The 21,902-nt window shown below is 41.4% G+C and overlaps 1 protein-coding gene across 1 annotated transcript in view; it reads left to right on the top strand.

Annotated features, from left to right (window-relative positions):
• Window positions 1-21,902, top strand: part of adarb2 (adenosine deaminase RNA specific B2 (inactive)) — a 278,415-nt gene that overhangs the window by 216,832 nt on the left and 39,681 nt on the right. The window contains exons 5-7 of the mRNA XM_066683487.1: window positions 16,331-16,499; window positions 18,478-18,626; window positions 21,260-21,434. Of these exons, the coding sequence (XP_066539584.1) occupies window positions 16,331-16,499; window positions 18,478-18,626; window positions 21,260-21,434 (493 nt within the window). The remainder of the gene's footprint in view (window positions 1-16,330; window positions 16,500-18,477; window positions 18,627-21,259; window positions 21,435-21,902) is intronic.

The raw sequence follows: 21,902 nt of genomic DNA, 5'->3' as shown, positions 1-21,902 counted from the left end.
CAGAAAGAACAGGACAGATGGTAGTGTAATGCTATAACACATTTCCTACATTAATTTCTGACTGATCCTAGAATGACCCATAGAGGTAGCTGAAGTATACACTATGGCATGTGGATGGGTTTTGGTCTACAGCACTTTCTGTAGACCGATTTTCATTGTGAGCCACAATTCTTTGGAAAAAATAATCACATTAATGCCACTAGAGTGTCTGTGATATTTCAAGTGTGAAGGAAATTACAAAAAAAAATTATATATCACAATTTGCTAATTTGCTAATACTCCTGGTGATCAACAGTGAGATCTGGACCTCATTTCATTTTCAAACATTTAGCAATGCAGCCCCAGCTTATGAAGGATCAAGTTATGAGCCCCTTTCAGCTTAATGGGATGTAAATGATTTCACTCGTAATGACCTTTGCCTTTCATTTACCTCATGAAGAAAACAGGGTTCATGAAAATTCATGGATTTTCATAAATAGCTTCTTCTTGTCTCATTCTGCCAGTGCATGACTGAGACAAAAACACCTGAAGATGTAGATTTTATTCAGAAGAGATTAGAGGGAAAAAAAGAGAAATTAAATGAGATGTGACATTGAAACATTTCTGCACATTTATTTAAGATGTGTTTTGAGAGTATTTTATTGAATGGTTCATTGCAGAGAAACCATCTAACTATACAGAATAGTATAAAGTGATATTTTGTACACTACTTCTAATTACTGTTTTCAACTGCTAGCATTGCTGGCACACACGGCTTGTAAAACCTCCACAGAAAAAAACTCCATCCAGCGTGACCCTATGGATCAGTTGCACATGAGCCTAAGGCCACTGTGTACAATAATGCCAAGTTTTGACAAGAGAGCGCCCCCAACTCCCAACGAATTTGGGCTGAGTTACAGTGGAATTTGTGTGGAGCTGCTATGCTGCCATAAGCATCTGAATCTGGATATTCTATTTTTTTTTTTCTTTTCATTCATTCATTGTCTGTAACCAGTTATCCAGTTCAGGAGCATGGTGGGTCCAAAGCCTAACCACTTAGATCAATGAATCACTGGGTGCAAGACAGAAACACCCTGGTGGGGGCTGTACATTTTTTTTTAATTATTATTACATATTATCTACATATTGTATATTTTAAATTGTTTCATATTTTTCCTAGCCCCAAGCACACTTCTCTAAGACCTAAGGTGTGTACTTTGATGACATTGTGTAAGTGTGAGCAAAAAAGTTTTTAAGGTGTTGGGGAGCTGAGAATGAAATTAGAACAGGTTTCCCTCACACCCCTTTAGTTGTGTACATCACTACTGCTTAAATACCATTCATGGTGGCGTGCTGCCAAGCTGGGCTCAAATTATGGTGTTTTCTTGGAGGGTCAGAGAGAAATGTGTAGAAAATTGTTAAAAAAAAAAAATTCTTATGTGAAGTTATTTCTGTGACACACAAGCCTTTCATTTTCTGACATTTTACAAAACTAAAATTCATCATCATTGGTTCCTACCCTCACTAATAAACAGGACACATCAGACTGTTAATGCCTTTCTGAGCAGTTAATCTTCTCAGATTTTCTGTTTAACATTACACAAAAACAAGCAAGATATTTGAATTTTTATTGTCACAGAACAACAGGGAGTGTTTCACTCAGTATTTTCAATGTGGACCTCCATTGGATACAGCAGTTATAGCTATAGAAATGTAAATATTTCTACATAAATGCCACGCATACATACATAAGTATATATTACATCTGTTAAGTAAAATATAAGAGTTTTTGCATTCAGTAATGTTAAAATGTAACCTTTAAAATATAATCTTGTTAGTTCCTGTGATTAATTTCTCATGTAAATGCTTGAATGTCATTGCAATAATGTACAATTGGAATTTGTTATGAACAAACAATAATGAGCTTTCCATGATCATACATTGTTCTGATCTGCCTAATGCATATGAAGGACTGGCGCCCCCTCCAGGGTGTATTCCCACCTTGTGCCCAATGATTCCAGATAGGCTCTAGACCCACCGCAACCCTGAACTGGATAAGCGGTTACAGATAATGAATGAATGAATGAATAATCACATCAGCCACAATAGTGACCGTAAAAATGTTTTTATTTTTGTAGCTCTAAAAATGTTACTGAAAATATATCAGTGCATTTCCAACAAATATCTAAATATGAAAGTGTCTTAGTAAAATGTGTGCAGTATCACCTGTTTAGTGTAAACTGTCACATGACCAGAACTGTTTACGTCCTGGTTGCACCACGAGAAGCTGACAAAGAAAAGGTTAATAAAGTATGTTAACGCAAAGAGGGGACAATTGTTTTTGAAAAATAAAATCTTTGAAATGTCTAGTGTGGATATATGCAGTTTTAATTTCTCAACTTTGTTTAGTGTGGTCTTGGAATGAGTAAAGATGTTGATGGCAACAGTAGTAATAGAAGTGGGATAACACAAGTATGCACACTAATTATACACTTATACGCATATATAGTTCTTCTACCTACCAAACTTTTGACACTGTTTTTTATTTTAGTTTCACTTTGAGTCAAATTCTAGATATGTTGGATCCAAGTGACCATCTGGATAAGGCATGCAAAATTGCAGTTATCTCTCAAAAAGAGTAAGATGCTTAGTAAGATGTCTTCAGTGATTGTGATAGCGATGGATCAGACGTAAGTGGGGGAGACAGATCATTTGCCAGCCATATGCTTAACTTATGTACACAGATCATGACAGGAACAACATTATCAGTGATGACCTCTCACTTACTGCCATTACTCTCCCACTGACCCCCCCCCCAACCCCACTCCCCAACCCCACTCTTACCTTCATCCACTGTTGCTAATACAGAGGCAAGGGCCTCTACCCACCAGAGTGTCCAGACAGTAGAGCCCAGAGGTAAAGCTGTAGATTGTCAATAATAATCATAGTGTTCAAACGACTGAAGAGGCCTGATACCTATGTTATTCCAAAACATTGTAAACAGGCTTTATATGAACGTGCAATCATGTGAGCACACTTTGAAACTCAAAGCCAACTCAGACTTGCTGGTCTGAGATCCACTCTTGCGGACTGTCTGAGGAGTTTGGTGTGTTCTCCCCATATCTGCGTGGGTTTCCTCCTAGTGCTCGGGTTTCCTCCCACGGACCAAAAACACATGTTGGTAGATGGACTGGTAACACAAAAGTGTTTTTGAATGTAACTCAAAAGTGTTCATAGGTGTGGGCATGTGAGTGAATGTGTGAATATGTGTCGCCCTATGAAAGAATGGCACCCCCTCCAGGACCCACTGCATCCTGAACTGGATAAGCGGTTACAGACAATTAATGAATGAATGTCTCAATACATGTTGCATATAGAAAACTATGTTGAAATATGTTGATGTTTGATGTTCTACTGTCTGTGCTTTCAGTATTATCAGGTTTTTCAATGTGTATAATAGTCACACTAGAATATTATAGAGTGTTCTTGTGGAAATGCAGGGGTCTGCTAATGACAGTTATAAATGTGTTTAAATGTGCTATTAATTAGGCTAGGATATACAACAATTTACATGAATGCATGAGACAAATATATTAATTGAATATGCACCATATCAAGTGTAACCAATCATAAAACTGGAAAAAAATTGGGATAAAATGCATTAAAATTGAAATGTATGAAGTAGGCCATTAAATATGTCAGGTTTATCAAATGTAATTCAACTATACAAAATTCTGGTAAATATAATTCATATATATAAAATCCAAATAAAAAACATTGCTCTGAGGATTTGATTGCAATTCACCCACAAGAGCATTAGTGGGGTCAGGTGCTGATGTTGTATGACTAGTTCTGGATAACAAATTTATGGAGCTTAAAGCCTTCCCAGAAGAGTAGAAACTGAAGCAATTATGGGAAAACAGAAAACAAAGCTAGTGTATTTTGAAAATACATAGAGAGAAATAGCCTATAATGACTTCAAAAATTTACAGAACATGCAAAGTTATATATTGAGTTGTAAAGTACTTAAGCAATTTTCATTTCAGGTTTCATTTAGTTTCGATGTGGTTCATTTGTAATCTGTGATATCATTCTTAATACTGCTCAGTTATAGTTCTAATTGCATCATGAAAAAGTGCTGCTCAGTTACAATAATGGACAACATGTTCATAATTCCTAGAAATGGAACAATTAAGTTCAATTTCTGTCACAATGTGAGTTTGGCTTTGAGATTCAAAGTGCGCTCACATGGCTGCGAAGCCCAGATAAAGCCTGTTTACAATGTTGTTTACTCCAGCAGGCAGCACAAGCAGAGTTCACTCAGCGTGATTCTTTCACACTCCCCTTTGATGGCATGACTTTGTTCCATTACACACACACACACTCGCACACTTTGTGCGGTGACCCCCGCTCTGGTTAAAAGAGGCCCGTGCCGGCAGCCTGAGCTTTTGTGTCTGCATGGCTGGAATAAGACACTCACGTAAAGATCCTGATAATGATTTCACGTCTGAAAGCAGAAGAGCTGCAGGCCTACTCCCTACTTCTACACACACACACACACAGCAAGAGAGAGAGAGGAACCTACACAACAATTTCATGCTGATAAAGAGGAAAATTAACACACTCTCCTTTTCCTCACAGCAGTTTCTAAACAATCAGAGAGCAGAGCAGTGAGTACTAAGGGCCAGGAGTGTGCAATTTATTGCAACTTAAACCCGTTTTAAGAAGGTGAAAATGACTATAATTCGTGTTTAAACATTTAACAAGTCGCTTGAGCTTAACTGAATAAAATAAATAAATAAAATAATATAAACATGGAGTTATGAAATAACTTAAGTTTGGGAGAAGGATCACGCCCAGACTCCTGCTCTTCACCATTTATGCACCATATAAAACAACTCCTCTCTCCTCACATTCTCGTGACAAAATTCGCACCGACTTTTCTGTTTGGTTGCGTTTTCTCTTAAGTCATAGACCTCACCATCACCGCTTCGGACACCGAAAACATCTTGGATAGCCAACTAGTTCCTCCTTGTTTTACTCCGCGTCTGAGATCGGTTGTCTCTGCCCCTGCTACTCCTGTAGTTACCGCCTCAGGATCGTCTTCCAGGCACGGACGCTCCCGTTTACCACACTCTGGTTCTCTGCGCTCTCTTCGCTCACACCGCCCTCAAAGCTGACCTTTTTCCCTTGAATCTGGCCTCCCTAGGAGGTAAACAACCTGTGCGCGCCGCAGTTCCGGTCGCGCAGCCCGATGACGTCACGCATCCTGCACACCCTGGCGCCACCCAGCCCTCCAGGCTCACTTGGGCCGTGTTTTCATTGCCCACTGCTGCCGCTTCCGCGTTAGCGTTACCTGCCTCTTCCGGCCCCTGCCTGGTTCTGGTGTCGTTTCTTGCCTCTATCCTCCCTCTGTTCTCAATCATCCCTTCCCCCTTTCCCCCAATCATCCTTCCTCTTCCCTCAATCATTCCTTGATCCCTTTCACTCAACCATCCCAACCCCTTTCCTCCGTCTCTGTTCCAGGTCCCCCTGCTGCCATGCCTCTTGCTCCGCCCAGGAACACTTCCATGGATTCTCGATTCACCCTCTCCACTGCTCCTCAGGGTGTGCCACCCAGTAACCCCTTCACTACGACAACGCATTATCCAAGGTGCAGGTATCGCTCTCCCCTCCTTGTTGCTCCATTCTTTTACCCCTTCCACTCCCTGCACCATAGATGCCGGCGATGTTTCTTTCACTTTATGGCCCTCTGAACCTCGAGCTTCCAAAAAACCCTTATATAGCCACAGAATTTGCTCTTTCCTTCTCCATCTACTGCAACATATTTTGTTCCATCTTCCCTTCTTGTCGCCAGGAGTTGGATGATTACCTGGCCATCATTGTGGATCTGGCTGTTCTGAACCAGGTTTTACGACAACCAGTCTCTTCTTTACTCGGGCCACTCCGCGGCTCCAACAATGGAGCTGGGGTACCTTCGATCTGAAATTGTTTTGTCACATCTTTGCATATTGCACTGCAATCTTGCACGACGTGTGCAGCTGCCCTTCCCATACTGCCTCTTCCTGCCCGCTCATTGACCCTCACCCCTCTTCTTATCAGCCCCCCCACTCCATCTGTACATCCCACGTGGTCTACTATTCGTGTGTCTTTAACTAGCGCTCGCGACAGCCGTGGATGGTCTGTGTATTTCCTGGATGGTCAAATAGTCTGCGAAAACTTTGATTCCGCTGGGTGTTTCGCCTCCTCCTGCAAGCTACTCCATGTGTACTCTTACCATAGCCAAGTGTATGCCCACTCCTCCTGCCCCCAGCAGCCCCCTAAACTTAGCAGTAGCTGACTTCTTCAAATTTCTCTCTACCCCAGTTAACGTGCTTGCTTTGGCTGCTGATCTAGCATGCCGATTCTTCTTTCGTCTGTTACCTCCTGGATGGTCTACTTTCCTTTTTTCTCCAGGCCTCGTAACACTGCCAACTTCCTAGTTCACCTGTAGTAATGTTCTCTCTGCTTTATCTGAACCTGACATGGTTTCATCCCTTCTCGCTAAAGAGGTCTCTTATGGTTTCATGATCATGCCTTTCTCTTCCCCTCCCTTCTCAACATACAGGATCAACATCATTGATAAACCAGAAACAGCCTCAATCCCAGTTCTGATTTCTCACTCCACTATGCGATCATGCCATCACCTTTATCAAACTTGGCTCTCTAAGGCCTATATTGGTTCTGCCTCTCCACCTGGATTTCTGGCGTCTTTTTGGGGTCTGCTGGAACAATAAATACTATTTTGTTGTCCGTCTCTGTTTTTTTTTACAGCTGTAAAAGCAGTCCAAAAACATTGGATACCATCACAGAAGCCCTCTGTTGAATTCTGCCCAATGTTCAAAAAACTGCTTTCGTTCTCCACCTTCTTGATTTTCTCATTATTGATTTCCTCCTTCACCTCCAACTCATGGCCTCACTGCCTTGGAGCTCCTTGGCATCACTTTGAACTCTGTCTCCTTCCAAGCGTCCCTTCCCCTTTGGCCATTGGTTTGTTCTCCCTGGCCTGCGCAATTTGTCAGCTTCGCAAATCCAAGTCTTCTGCTCTTTGGGTCTGGGGGCACAAATGGAGAAGAAACACGATTCTAGTTCACTCTGACAATTCTGCAACTGTTCATATAATCAACAAAAGCCATTCCACATCTCTATCATTCATGCCCTACTTACCATGCTATACACTACCCCAGCGGCAACAACTGATATCTCAGGGTCAGGAAACAATATCCATCTCCTTCATCCATCTCTCTGCAAACACTCTCCACCTGCTGGTCAGGATGGACACTCTTCCAGAATTTTCATACCTTGCACAATATTGCCTTTCCTTCAAACAACCTCTCCATAACCGATGCCTTCCTTACATCAGCCATCACACAATACTCTATCCATTCCTCCACATTAAGAGTATATTTAGCCAAACTAATCTTCACGAAACTCATAACTGGTACACCACATTCTTCCTCCAGTCACTCTCAGATTACCCTTCTCCTCAAAGGAATCCAATGGCTACACCCCATCTTCCATCTCAAAATTCACCAATCACTTCAGACTATTATCTTTTGTACTATGTACACTATTATCTTTCTCAGAATTTCAGAATTCACCACTCTATCAGTAAAACAAATGCAAAATCCGATCAACTAAGCAAAAATCTACCCACCCATATCTCTTAAATTAAATTCTCTTAGAAATCCCCAGAATCTTCATCACAGAATCAAAGTCAGTTGTATCTCGACACTAGTTCTCTTCCTCAGTGATTACCCTCCAGGCTATTTCTTAGGCCATTCATTCAGAATCAACGCAGCTTCCCCTGCTTCTCATCAGGGACTACCAGATCACACCATTCAACTCTTCGGCCAATGATCCTCTCAGGCAAACCACAGCTACATACGTTCCTAAAGCATTGATCTCCGACTAGCACAGGAGAAACTTGCATCTCTCTGAGCCAGAGCTTTTGGGGTCCAGCTTCACTCTTCACTGTCAGAAACCACCCAGAACTCCACCCCAAGTCCTTCTGAGTTCCCCTTCATTGCCCTGCCTATGTCAGGCGTGGTCTTCACTACGCAAATAAAATAATAAAATACAAAACAAATATTTGCAGGGATGTGGTGTTGCCGATTGCTGAATTTATTAATTATTCCAATATTCATAACAATTTTCACACTTGCAGTGATTTTTGAAAGACAAAAATGTGAAATCAGATAAAACTTCCGAAGAGCATCTTCCAAAATCTTCCTTTAATGAATCTTGGCTCTTTCTGTACCTGGTTCTGTTTTTCGCTCTTAAAATTTTCATCTGAGTAAAGGAATGTAGGTGTTTTTCATACTTATGTTTGTGTGTGTGGGATATGTTAGCTAGCGTTTAACCATGATTCATTTTCATATTGTAGGGCAATGATTTTAATATTATACAGCTAATATTGAAATGTGGTTTGTTCAGATGATTAAACTTTAACTAATACATTTTCTGCATTTCCCATAAGAATATTTTGACATGCACATATCCTTTGCTTCCAAAGACCACTGAAACTTAAATGTTGTTGTTCATACTTAACTTCAACTTCTTAATGAATACAATAAAGTGACAAATCTCCTTTGCAGTCACATGCATAATGTATGTATTCATTTGCCTTGCTGCACCCTCCCCCAACAACCCCTGTTCAATAGCTTACCCCAGTTTGTGGACCACTGATTTAAATGGGGACATCAGAAGCACCAGGTGGAATGGTATATTTGAGGGGGAAAAACTGTTTTTTGTACATGGCTGAAATTGAAATGGTCTGTTTTTTCACAGTTTCAGTTACCACAGAAACTCGTTTGTATCAGTTATTTTTGTAACTTCAGTCTGAGATTGTACTTTCATGCAGTTGGTGCTCTTCCAAATATAGTTGGTTCCATTTACAGCAAAAATAAGTAAATATTACCCACATATGGAGCAAGAATATAGCAATACCCTTATCTGGTTTTGTTCATTTCAGAGTTTGGATTCTCTCCATTGTCTAAAAACCTTCAAAATGCTATGAGCAGAGAGAGAAAACTGAGCATACCACACAAAGACATTTTTTGTTGTTTTTAAGCATTTATAGTCACAAGGATGTTGTAAATACATTTGATTGGATTTGGGCATGCAAACAGACTGGAGAGCTAGCATATGGTAAGGAAACATTCTCAGAATTTTGTAAAAAGTGTTTGTTGATTAAAATCACAAACTTCAATTTTAAGGGAACACAAAAGTATTTACACAAAAGCAACTTGTTCACATGATACAGTTTACAGTGAGGCTATTGAAAAGATACTATAATACTTGAGAATCAAATACTTGGGAAAATCACTCAGGCAGCAAGGCACTTTGCAGCCACCATAAGACTACATTGTTAACGTACAGTTGTCATAAGTGTGGCAGGGTCAGTGAGAATAGCCACTCCATATCAGCGCCACCCTTAGTTCAAGGGATCATCGAGAACTTGAAAGAGAGGGCGGGCTCCCTGGATCTTTCTTTGAGCAAGGTAGGCTGCAGTGGGGAGTTGCAGAGAGAGGAGCACAAGTTAGGTGACCCCGTGGAGGCTACTGCCTCGTCCTTGAGGAGGAAATTAGGAGTTGGTGTGTCGAGTGCTCGGGGTCATAGCCCTCTAGATAGTAGGCAGCATGCAGCGGGCCATGTCTTCAGAAACCCTTGAGGAGGAAACAGGGCTGGTAAGTGGAGGACTTCAGAAGCTGTTCCTTAGGAATCCTGTGAGACTAGCTGGTGAAATCCTCAATGGAGTGGAAGGAGCACAATGTCCAATCCCACTGGCCAATATTTATGAAGCATAAAGAATCAGTTGGGAAGGGAATGTCAACTTTAATGTACTAGTCCTATATACATCATCAGGAGGAGCAGAACGAATCTTTCAAGGCTTCCCTAAGCAAGGTCAAGCGCGACACTGCCCCAGGCCCAGACAGTATCACAATGCAGATGATAAGTGACTGGTATCCAACGGGTGAAAACTGGCACAGCTGTACACTACGTGGTTGAACCCAGGGCCTTCAAAGAGTGTCAGACAACACTAAGTCCTAAATCTACTGATCGGGAGGTGGTCAATGAGGTGGGGAACTAGAGACCCATCACCATTGGATCAGTGATTTTAAGGCTGTTTTCTAAGATTTTGGTGGAGAGACTGGTGCATGCTTGCCCATTGAGTCCTAGAGAGAGGGTGATTATCCGTGCTCCTGGGTGTTCTGAGAACCTAAAGGTTCTTCAAGGCCTTCTCGGACACTGCAAAATAGAGCGGAACCGGCTTGCAGTAGTGTTTGTCAACTTTGCAGATGCTTTCGACTCCATCTCTCATGAACATATCCTGAGTGTACTCGTGCAGAGATGGCTTGGGTATCCAGAAATTAGAGGCCCTCAGGCCTTCCAAGCGAGATGCCTATACTGGCTGCTTTTTTCGAATGACGGTATAGTAAGGGCAATAATGACAAGCATGAGTGGACAATCAGAGTTCGAGCAGCTGTGGTGCAGAGCGGGTGGGGATCCTGGCAAGATCAGACAATGTTGAGATGGCGGAGGGCTGGTCCCGAGCGACTGGAGACAGGAGGAAAAGCGTGAGTGGTGCAATCTGCCAGTACAGGGCTGGGGAGTTGAGGTGTTTACTAATGACCCGATTAGTAGTGCATGGATGAAGAACCCAGCAGGGTGTGGATTTAGACAAAGACACTATATAGCACTGTTGCAACTTACGATGAATGTGTACCCTACTCATTAGGCCCTGGGCAGATTGCCGGAGATGCGGTACACGCTTGGAATCCTGCTCTCGCATTCTTAGTCAGTGTCACGTGGTTCAGGCCAGCAGAATCAAGAGACATAACAAGTTACTTCTTGCTGAGGAGGCTGAGTGGTGGGCATGGAGCATACTTAAGGAACTCAGGATGAGACTGCCAGACATGGTATTCTCCAAAGGAACCACTGCCTTGATTATTGAAGTTACGGTGTGAGTTGAGTACTCTGCGCGGTTACTTGGGCTCGTGGTGGAGGAAAAAGTAGCACGTTATGCAACTTACAAATCCCAGATTGCGATGCTAGTTGCAGCAGGAAGGATGCAGGTTTTCGGGTTCCCTGAGGGTGCCAGGGGGAAATGGCCCTCATGTAACAACCACGTGCTGTCAGTCATAGGCCATCTTGGGCCAAGACATTTGGTAGGCTGTTCAGTCGTGGTGCTCTGTTGTACTCGCTGGATGTATGCTGGATGAGATTTAGGCAGACTGGTATAACCTATCTGGCAACCAGGCTAGTGAGGGAGCCCTTCTCTTGCAAGCTAGGACACCCACCATGCAGGTGAGGAGTGTGATCTTAATATGGCACACCTGGATTTGGCACTCCCCGGTGGGCTGGGACTGAGGGGAGGGGGACAGGTAGCTTCCAGGATGGAGAGGAGGGCGCACCCTCTATAATCTTACAACTGGCTGCCAGGAATCTTCATAATGATTATCATCCCCGACCATTGCACTCAAGTCTTGGTGCGCAAACAAGATGGGCCGGGTGATGCTATTGCACTTTCTACTGGGAAGTGTGCCTTGAGATCACTTGATGACCAAGGTCCTGTATATGCTGGAGTTGCAGCCCAAAGGTTGCAGGATCTGGCAACTGGGAAATGGAAGTGGGGGAACAAGTCAACACTGATGTTTATATCAGAAGCAGAACTTCCCTAAAATGCTTTGGAATGTGACATAATTTCTATAGCAATGGTGAAAATAATGTTGGACAAAGCAGTTTATAAATGTATTTTGGAAAAAATCAATCACTCTATATTCAGCTATTGATCACTAATTTTTTACTTGTTTCACTTGTTTATTATAAAGTGTTTATTGCCAAGGGTGAGTGTGTCCTATGTGAAAAACCTGCTCATTCTTTCTCTCTCCTTCCCTAGTACTCTGAGCTGCCACTTTTAGGTGCAGTGCACTTCCAAGTGGACAGTGATTACAGTAAGTGGTAATCAGATTTGAAACGCAGGGGAATAGTTACTCCTGTCATTTGAATATTCACCCGTCATGCCTCAGTAATCTGATAGCTAGAGTACAAAGGGACAAAATTAGCATCACTTTCTCTGGATGTGTAGGATCTCCTTCCCTGTCCCCTCATAGGTAACAGGTAGACGTGGTAACTACACTGGAGAGCAAAAGGGATATAAATAATCAAATGGCCATTCACATAGGTATGAAAGTAACCCAGTGTGTTCCTAAGGAAAGTTCTGGTTCTTTAAGGTGTGTTACCTTCTGATGGATTTTAAAGCATTGCTATGTTGTATTATGCTATGTAGTATTTTTATTTATTTTACTGCTTTAAAATCATTGTTATACTCCACTGAGCTGAACTAAGGAGAACAGAGCCTATGTCCTTGCTATTCCAGTCTCAGCCCAGCAGAAACTGCACTATGTAATTTTTTTGGTGGAGGATAGGAAACCGGGGCGGCACGGTGGCGCAGCAGGTAGTGTCACAGTCACACAGCTCCAGGGGCCTGGAGGTTGTGGGTTCAATTCCCGCTCCGGGTGACTGCCTGTGAGGAGTTGGTGTGTTCTCCCCGTGTCCGCGTGGGTTTCCTCCGGGTGCTCCGGTTTCCTCCCACAGTCCAAAAACACACGTTGCAGGTGGATTGGTGACTCGAAAGTGTCCGTAGGTGTGAGTGTGTGAGTGAATGTGTGTGTGTCTGTGTTGCCCTGTGAAGGACTGGCGTCCCTTCCAGGGTGTATTCCCGCCTTACGCCCGATGATTCCAGGTAGGCTCTGGACCCCCCGCGACCCTGAATTGGATAAGCGGTTACAGATAATGGATGGATGGATAGGAAACCACTGACACCTCCCTCTCCTCCCACTTGATTTCAGACAATAAAATTACAGTATTAAGTATCTTTCTGACAGTGTAGAGACTACAGCTACAGAAGCAAGGCAGTTGGAGTTGGGGCCTAGTGAATGAAATGGTATTAATCTTTGGAGAGAAAGATGGGGCTTGGCATGAATTCTGGGGACCATTTTAGAGCTTTAGAAACACAGGAGCTCTGTGATGGATAATGTAAGGGTATTATAGCTGTGTGTGTGTGTGTGTGTGTGTGAGAGAGAGAGAGAGAGAGAGAGAGAAAGAACATAACTCATTTCATTGGCTTTGTGCTAAGGTCCTTTTTTTCTTGCCCGCAGATACTTAGTCATTCTCCAAGATTTGTTTTCAGCAGTTATTTAATTCATCTATTGATTCATGTTCTACCTGACTCTTTTCGTATTGTGTTTTTCTTTTTCATTTTTTCCCCACCCTATAGCATGGACTCACTGTGCACTTCGAGTGCCTTGGGTATTTTAGATGTATTTTATCTAGTTTCTGTAAAGCACATAGGAATTCTAGTATTTTAAACACAGCAGAATACAATGGATTATGTTACATAACAGTATTGCAATGGATTGTAAATGTAGTTTTAATTTTAATTTCATTGTAATTGATGAGGCAGCACGGTGGTGCAGCAGGTAGTGTCGCAGTCACACAGCTCCAGGGGCCTGGAGGTTGTGGGTTCGATTCCCGCTCCGGATGACTGTCTGTGAGGAGTTGGTGTGTTCTCCCCGTGTCCGTGTGGGTGTCCTCCCACAGTCCAAAAACACATGTTGGTAGGTGGATTGGCGACTCCAAAGTGTCCGTAGGTGTGAGTGTGTCTGTGTTGCCCTGTGAAGGACTGGCGCCCCCTCCAGGGTGTATTCCTGCCTTGCGCCCAATGATTCCAAAGCGGGCTCTGGACCCACCGCGACCCTGAATTGGATAAGTGGTTACAGATAATGAATGAATGAATGAATGTAATTGATGACTTATTTAGTAATAATCCAGGTTCATTTGCTAGCAGAATGAGCCTTGAATCTCATATCCCTTTGTTACCCCCACCCCTCTATCCCTTTCTCTCCACCACCCCACATCTGTATCCTTCTATCCACTATTTCTTTGCCACTCCACCTCTCTACCTCTGAATCCTTCTCTAACTTTCTCTCTACCACCTCCACCTCTGTGTCCTTCTATCCCTCCATCACATTTTCTCCCTCCCCCCAAACTCTCTATCCCTCTATCATTTTCTCTCCACAACCCCCACCTCTCTGTCTGACTTTTTTTTTACCCCATTGCCCCTCCCCCATGCACCCCATCCTCGGCAGGCAGGGAAAGGTGGCAGAATGGATTTCAGAGGCTACGCCTTTAACCCCGCCTCAATATTAGCTTTTATTATTGTTATTGCTGGCTGGCGGTGCCACAGCCTGCAATACAGTCTGGGCTTTGGCTGATAAAAGCTCATATGTTGCCTCATCGCCCACAGGTCCTGGGAAGCCAGTGAACCCTGAATTTTTTAAGCGATGAAGAGATTTTTTTTTCCCCTTTTATTTTTCCGGGTCTGTTGAAACTGAGCCTTCCAGACACGTGCCTCAGTTTCCATGTATCAAAGCCAGACCTTTTTGATGATAAAAAATTATGACAAAAATATATATTCTGTTAATCAAAATATTTTCAAATTTAAGACAAAAAATCTGTCGGCATTTATGTCTCAAAATATAATAAGGGTCCAACTAAAAGAACATTTCTCAAATCTTTAATTATTTTATAACATTTGACCACATTTCATTAGGGTTTTTCATTAGAAATTGCACTATGTAGCATTTGGAGGAAGGTAGGAAACCACCCCCTCTCTCCCACTCTACATTGATTTCAGTGCCCTTCTTTAAAAATGCAATTATCAATATTAGAAGAAAGAAAAAAATCATACCTAGTGTTCCTTTAAATATGAGGGCACTTTGACTCTTAGGACTTATTTCCACAAACAGTGTCCACTATAATAACTGTATCAGAAACACTTTGAGAGTATCTGACTGTTTCTGTCCAATGAGAGACATTATGGTTCTAAGTAGGTTTTTCCAGTGAGACCCAGCCATAAATCTTCATCCTCTTCTTCTTACACTGCCTCAGACTCATTCTTTCTAAAACAGAAAATTCCATGTTGTTGCCTGCTGTGTGTGAGCTGAACTGGAGCAGGTGCAGCTGGGTTTGTGCCAGTGTTGTGAGTTTTCTGATACTGCAGATTCAAAAACAGTGGTATAGAAGGGCAGTGTGTGTTGCTGTGTCTATACTATGACCAGACCACTGCCAGAACCACACTCGACAATAGATGTAGCACTTTTTAAATGTGGTGTGACTGTGCTTTGGTCACTGAATATGTTTTTTCTCAGCGTTTACATTTGACTTCTTTTTGTTCAGTGTCATTTTAATTATTGTCAAAACACAGCACATCAAAACCACAGATGCTGTGTTTTTCTTTGGTACGAACTGCCCAGCCCTACAGTATTTCTTTACATTTTATTGTTTTTTTTATTATTATTATTTTGGTTTAATATAGTTAAAAATTTGGTTACTGTCTGGTTTTTAATTTGAAGGGGAAAAAACTAATATGCCTTATGTACCATTATTACACATGTAATATTTAAAATTTATAGTAAGAAACAGTAAAATGCTGTACTTTTTTCTGTTCACTGAAGAAAATGGATCACATATTATTAATATATTTTTCATATAATTAATAATTTCTTAAAGGTATCTAACAGTTAAAATAGTCCTACCAGTCACCATATCCAATGCCGAGTAACTGTGTTCTCTGCAGTGACTGAGCTCAATTAATAATAAGTGGCGCAGTCACAGAGCTCCAGGGACCTGGAGGTTGTGGGTTCGATTCCCGCTCCGGGTGACTGTCTGTGAGGAGTTGGTGTGTTCTCCCCATGTCCGCGTGGGTTCCCTCTGGGTGCTCCGGTTTCCTCCCACAGTCCAAAAACACACGGATTGGCGACTCAAAAAAAGTGTCCGTAGGTGTGAGAGTGTGAGTGAATGTGTATGTGTCTGTGTTGCCCTGTGAAGGACTGGCGCCCCCTCCAGGGTGTATTCCAGGTAGGCTCTGGACCCACCGCGATCCTTAATTGGATAAGCGGTTACAGATAATGAATGAATGAATGAACTAATCATCCAACATCAGTACATAACATCACTGACGTTTATGTGGCTGAATGCCATGAAACCCTACAATAAAATGTTCAGTATATAAAACAAACAAACTAAGCCCCCTCCAGCGTGTATTCCTGCCTTGTAGGCTCTGGACCCACCGCAACCCTGAACTGGATAAGCGGTTACAGATAATGAATGAATGAATCACTACTTACTGACTGCCTTCTTCTCAGAAAAAGCTATCTCCATTCCCCCAAGTCTTAATGGTTCTTATTTCATTCAGAAAGTTTCCTTAACAATTTCTCCTTCTTCCTTTCTCTCTCCCTCTATTTAGGATTTGATGTGAGACAGGCAGAGGTGGTGGTGCTAGCAACAGGCACAAAGTGCATTAACGGAGAGTATATGAGTGACCGGGGTCAGGTGGTGAATGACTGTCATGCGGAAGTCACGGCAAGACGAGCATTACTGCGCTTCCTGTACTCACACCTGGAGCTCCATCTCAGGTATACTCACACACACACACACACACACACACCCTGGTGATACATAGCAAAAATACACAATGATATTAGTACAGTTAAATCAGTGGTTCCTAAAGAGGGAACGTAAATTGGGGTGTGTGTGTGTTTGGGGGAAGCAAAAGAAGAGTATATGTGGGTCAGAGTGGGAGAGCATGAATATATACTCATCTTCAAAAGTGGAATATTGCAAAAACCATTTGGGAACTAACAGATTATTATAATAATTATTATAGATAATGATAATAAGCAGGGAGTGTCACAGTCACATAGCTCCAGGGACCTGGAGGATATGGGTTTGAGTCCCGCTCCGGGAGACTGTGAGGAGTGTGAGGACTGTGAGTCTGTGAGGAGTTTGGTGTGTTCTCTCTGTGTCTGTGTGGGTTTTCTCCGGGTGCTCCGGTTTCCTCCCACAGTCCAAAAACACAAGTTGGTACGTGGATTGATGACTCAATAGCGTCCATAGGTGTGAGTGAACGTGTGTGTGTGTGTTGTCCTGTGAAGGACTCGCATTCCTTCTAGGGTATGTTCCTGCTTTGCGCCCAGTGATTCCAGGTAGGCACTGGACCCTGCGCGACCCTGAACTGGATAAGCGGTTACAGATAATTAATTAATGAATAAATAATTAAAAAAACATTTCTAGACTCATTTTCATATATGTCACGGCAAGGGAATTTAAGTAGAACAACCCCATTAATCTGTGACAACGCATTCCAAAAAAGATGGGACAGGGACAAAATCATTATGTTCATAATTAGAAGAAATTATTTTTATAAGAAGACAATTATTATTAGATCTTTTATCTCCCTCTTTTGCTCATAGAGATACAATGTAGATAGTCAGGGTTCAGTTATGAGCTTGTATATAGGACAAAGAATAAGGATTTTTCTCCATAGTGGAGAATATTCATTTATTAATTCATTCATTATCTGCAACTGCTTATCCAGTTCAGGGTCGTGGTGGATCCAGAGCCTACCTGGAATCATTTGGCGCAAGGCAGGAATATACCCTGGAGGGGGCACAGTGGAGGTCAAAAATGTAGATGAATTGTAATGCAAAACTTATAATCATGGGTCAAAGTCCTAAAAAAATATAATAATTTCAACTAAATCATGTTTAATGTGTTTTAAAATTGTGTTTTTACAATTCTGCCCTTTTCTGGTCATCTCTGACCTGTTTATATATGAGTATTTTGCATTGGTGCTATCAAAGAGAGATCTCCGGTGATGCTGCCTGAGGCTGGGAGTCTGAAAGAGAGCTCAGCCTCACTCTTTCTGCCCTCCCTCTCCCTCGATCACAAGCTCAGTGCTGAGTTTGGTAGCTGGCAAAGCAGATCTGGATCATTAGTGATCTCCTCCAAGTGTGACTGTCCAGTGGTATTCTGCTAAAAAGGTATTCAGTTCAAAAAGAAGCAGTAGTTGACCTCACAAGTCTCTGAGTGGCATTGTGTGCGATAGGTGGAGTGTTGCAAGGAGTGGTGAAGGGAGGGGGGTGCATTGACCATGAGTAAACTGGGGAGGAAAGCATAAATATAAATTAAGAAGACAAATACATTTTTTAAAAAGTATTAAAATAAAAACAAGTATATCCAATCCATGAAATACTATTTGCCATCTGTTGTCCCAGCTCTGTGTGTGTGTGTGTGTGTGTGTGTGTGTGTGTGTGTGTGTGTGAAAGAGAGAGAGACTAAAAGTGGGGCAGTACATTAGATCTTCATTCTCTTTTCCACTGTCCTATCTCTGCAGCTCATCAGCGCCACATCATCGGGTTAAAGAGCTACAGCTACTTTCTCCTCAGATATTTATCATCTCTTTGTACTAACACAGCATGTGTGTGTGCGTGTGTGTGTTTGGTGGGGGGCTGGAGGGTGAGATGACAGAGACAGATTTGTCACGGTCAAAGTTAGATCAGCATGTTGCATTTTTCTTGTTCTCTCTCTCTCTCTCTCTCTCTCTCTCTCTAGTAAAAAACATGATGAGCAGCAAAGCTCCATCTTCATTCAGCACCGCTCCAGTTTCAGACTGAGAGAGAACGTCCTCTTCCATATGTTCATCAGTAGCTCACCCTGTGGAGACGCTCGCATCCACTCGCCTTACGAACTCACCAATGACTGTAAGATTTACACACACACACAGACACACACATGTCCATTGGATTACAGTCTGTTACCTGATTATAAAAGGTAAACTCCCAGAGGTTAAGAAATATCATAATATTACACCCAAGATCCACATTCTTTCAGACCCATACTGTAGATTTATCAGTGTGGATGAATGGACACACACTGCGGTGAACTTTTCAAAACTGAAGTGAGAGTGGAGCTTGATATTCTCCACTCTGTTTTTCCCTACATTTTTTGCTATTTTTTTTTATCTATTACGATTAGGATCTAGTAGGTCTTCCACAGCTATATAGAAGTCCAATGTTCTGTTCATCCAACACTTTTCTTTGAGTTTTTAGATGATCTTATATATATATATATATATATATATATATATATATATATAGTATAATTGTCTTTGTGAATAAATAATATTTGAGATCAACTGTCTTTTTCCTTCTATCACTTTCTTTTCCCTTGTTTCTCTCTCTCTCTCTCCTCTCTCTCTTTCTCTAGCTCTCTGTTTCCCTGTCTGTGATGCCAGTTTTTTTTCTTTGCTGAAAAAAGGGTGTACCACACTTTTTGCAACTGACTGTCAGAGACAGCATTCCTCCCCATCTTTTTATGTTACGTACAATCCGGAGCCTTCTCGGGTGACATTTTAATGCTCAGCAGATAAAGGAAGATATATATTTATTCAGATGTCTTCTTTTTCCACTGGGTTTCTTTTTCTTTTTTTTTTCTTTTTTTTTCTTATGAGTGTGATAAATGTTATCGTTATGACAGATTTCCATCAAATAATTGCCCAGCATGCATTCATCACCCTTTACTTTCATGCCAGATGTGTGTGTTTAGCCAATGTGCTCATGCATTTTTATGTTGATGTTGTGGGGGAGCTTTTTATTTTTGCTGTCTTTGGCAACTTAATCATCAGAGTGTGGGATAAAGGGTATGGGGAGGGTTAACTGTCTCTGAGGAAAGCTTTGAACTTCTCTCGCTTGGTCATTAAAGCGTTTAAGTGTTAATCATTCAGCTTTTATAGATTAGTAAAATGGCTTATGCTTTGGGTCTGCATAATACCTTTTTGCTTCTTTTTGCCTCTCACATCTCACCCAGACGTCAGAGAGAGAGAGAGGCAGAGGGACAGAGACAGAGACAGAGAGAAACTCTAAGCTTAGCGCTTGTCTGTCTGTATTCTCACATCCAGAGCAGCACAGCCAGGGAAATGAATCTTTAAGAAGCTTTGGGAGAATGGCTTCTCATCACCGCCTTTTTCCCCTCAGCCTTGTAAGATCCCAGTGTGTTTATCTGCAACATACAGGTCAAAGAATGCCTCAAAATCCTGGACTTTTTTCCCTCCTAATATATGACACAGATATCTGTAATAACTGTCAGCAGTAACAACAGAAGACATGAAAGCTCTGAGTTAACTGGAGCTGAATTCTTTATGCATTTTGCGACAGATCAGATTACCTTTGTAACATCATAATTAGGAAAGTCATTTTAGTACATTGTGCATTTAAATTGAAGTCAGCTTATTTTACTACAGATACTTTACTACACTTTCCAAATACTTTTCCAAGACGTTCAAATGTAAAAGTCAATGAAACGACATTTATATTACATAAAAATTCCTTGTTCAAACCTTCCATTAATTTTAGAAATAACAATGTGGCACCAGGCTGAAAAAAAAAATTTGACATCAGAACATCAAACAACACCCCTTCTTCTGACAAATACAGAATACTTGGGATTAAATGACGATGGTGAAACAAAACAACGACAGAGGAAACGAAGCGAGGAACGGACGGGGCAAAACGAGGAACAGACTAACTGAAGGTAGCAAAATGACCATGACGATGGAAACGAAGCAACTGGATACGAACAGGAAGTGAGACAAGGGAACTTAAATACATAACACAGACACGACACACCTGAGACAGATAACGAGGGGGACAGATACAAATAACACTGACGAGGACACTGAAAAGGAAGCGGAACAAATAAGATTTAGGGGCATTAAACTGTGGAATGGGCTTTGTCACTTGGTGAGAAAATTTTCATTATATTTGTCTTATAAAAACCTTTGGATTAATGTATTTAGGATTATTATTGTTACTTTCAGTTTTCTATAATTGTAGGAATATTTAGGTGGAGCCTTACATAAGCTTCTATGTTTTTTTTTTGTTTGTTTTTTTTTCTTCTTCTCTAACTGCAATATACATGGTTATATGTTTTTTTTGTGAGTATTACAAATTGTGCAATATAAACTAAACTAAAAAATCTTAGCATACATCTCAGCAATGACATTTTTGTTGTAAATAAGCTACCAAATTTTAGTCTTATTAACTATCATTTAAATTTAGCTTTTTCAAAATAAAAATGTAAAAAGGTTCATTCAATACAAAATAATTGTTTCCAGTGGGTTAATATCTTTGCTAACATTACACAGATTTTGATTTCAGGTGTCTACACTGCAATGTGAATGCAGGTGTCTTAATTTCAGTTTACTGCAATGCATGCTGTCAGCACATTCATGGCTAATCTCACTTTGTATTTGAGCCTTGTTTGTTTGTTCATATTTGTGTCCCTTTGCATAAATGGCTGTTCTCTCTCTGATGTTGGTATTATGTTTTTAACACAGTTTCAGTGCACAGTGGCAGACACCTTACCAAGAAGTTTCACAGTCATCTGCGAACTAAGATTGAGTCTGGAGAGGGGACATTGCCAGTCAGGAGCAGAGCATGCTACCAGACATGGGACGGAGTGCTACAGGGAGAGAGGCTCATCACCATGTCCTGCACAGACAAGCTCGCAAGGTGTGTTTCTTTCTCTTCTTTTCTATATAACAACAATGTAGCTTTTGGCGATTTAGTCAGTTTTACCCATAGAATACAATGTGTAATTACATGTGTATCATCCTCTGCCTTGCCTCATGTGCACACAGATGTGTGTTGACATTTGTAATACTAAAATACTTGAATATGAAAGCTTGTTGACAGATGGTTACTGAAATACAGGGAGATTGTGTAAAAAATATATGTATTTATCTTGATTAAAATAAATTCTAACACCAGAATGCAAAAAATTATTAACTATTTTAATAGTTTAACTGATAATGGCCTATGGATGGAAAATGAATGTGCCTTTTCATCTACCATGCAAGGAATCATGGAAGAATGGAGGTATACATGGAGATGACAGTGTAAATCTACACTGAAGTTCTCATGGACTACTAACTATCATCACCAGTAGATTGACCAGAGGAGGATGGGTCACCCCTTGTG

Source organism: Hoplias malabaricus, chromosome 10 (genome assembly GCF_029633855.1).
Source record: "Hoplias malabaricus isolate fHopMal1 chromosome 10, fHopMal1.hap1, whole genome shotgun sequence".
Classification (NCBI taxonomy): domain Eukaryota; kingdom Metazoa; phylum Chordata; class Actinopteri; order Characiformes; family Erythrinidae; genus Hoplias; species Hoplias malabaricus.
Note: the sequence above shows the minus strand (reverse complement) of the source record. Positions and strands in the feature narration are given on the sequence as shown.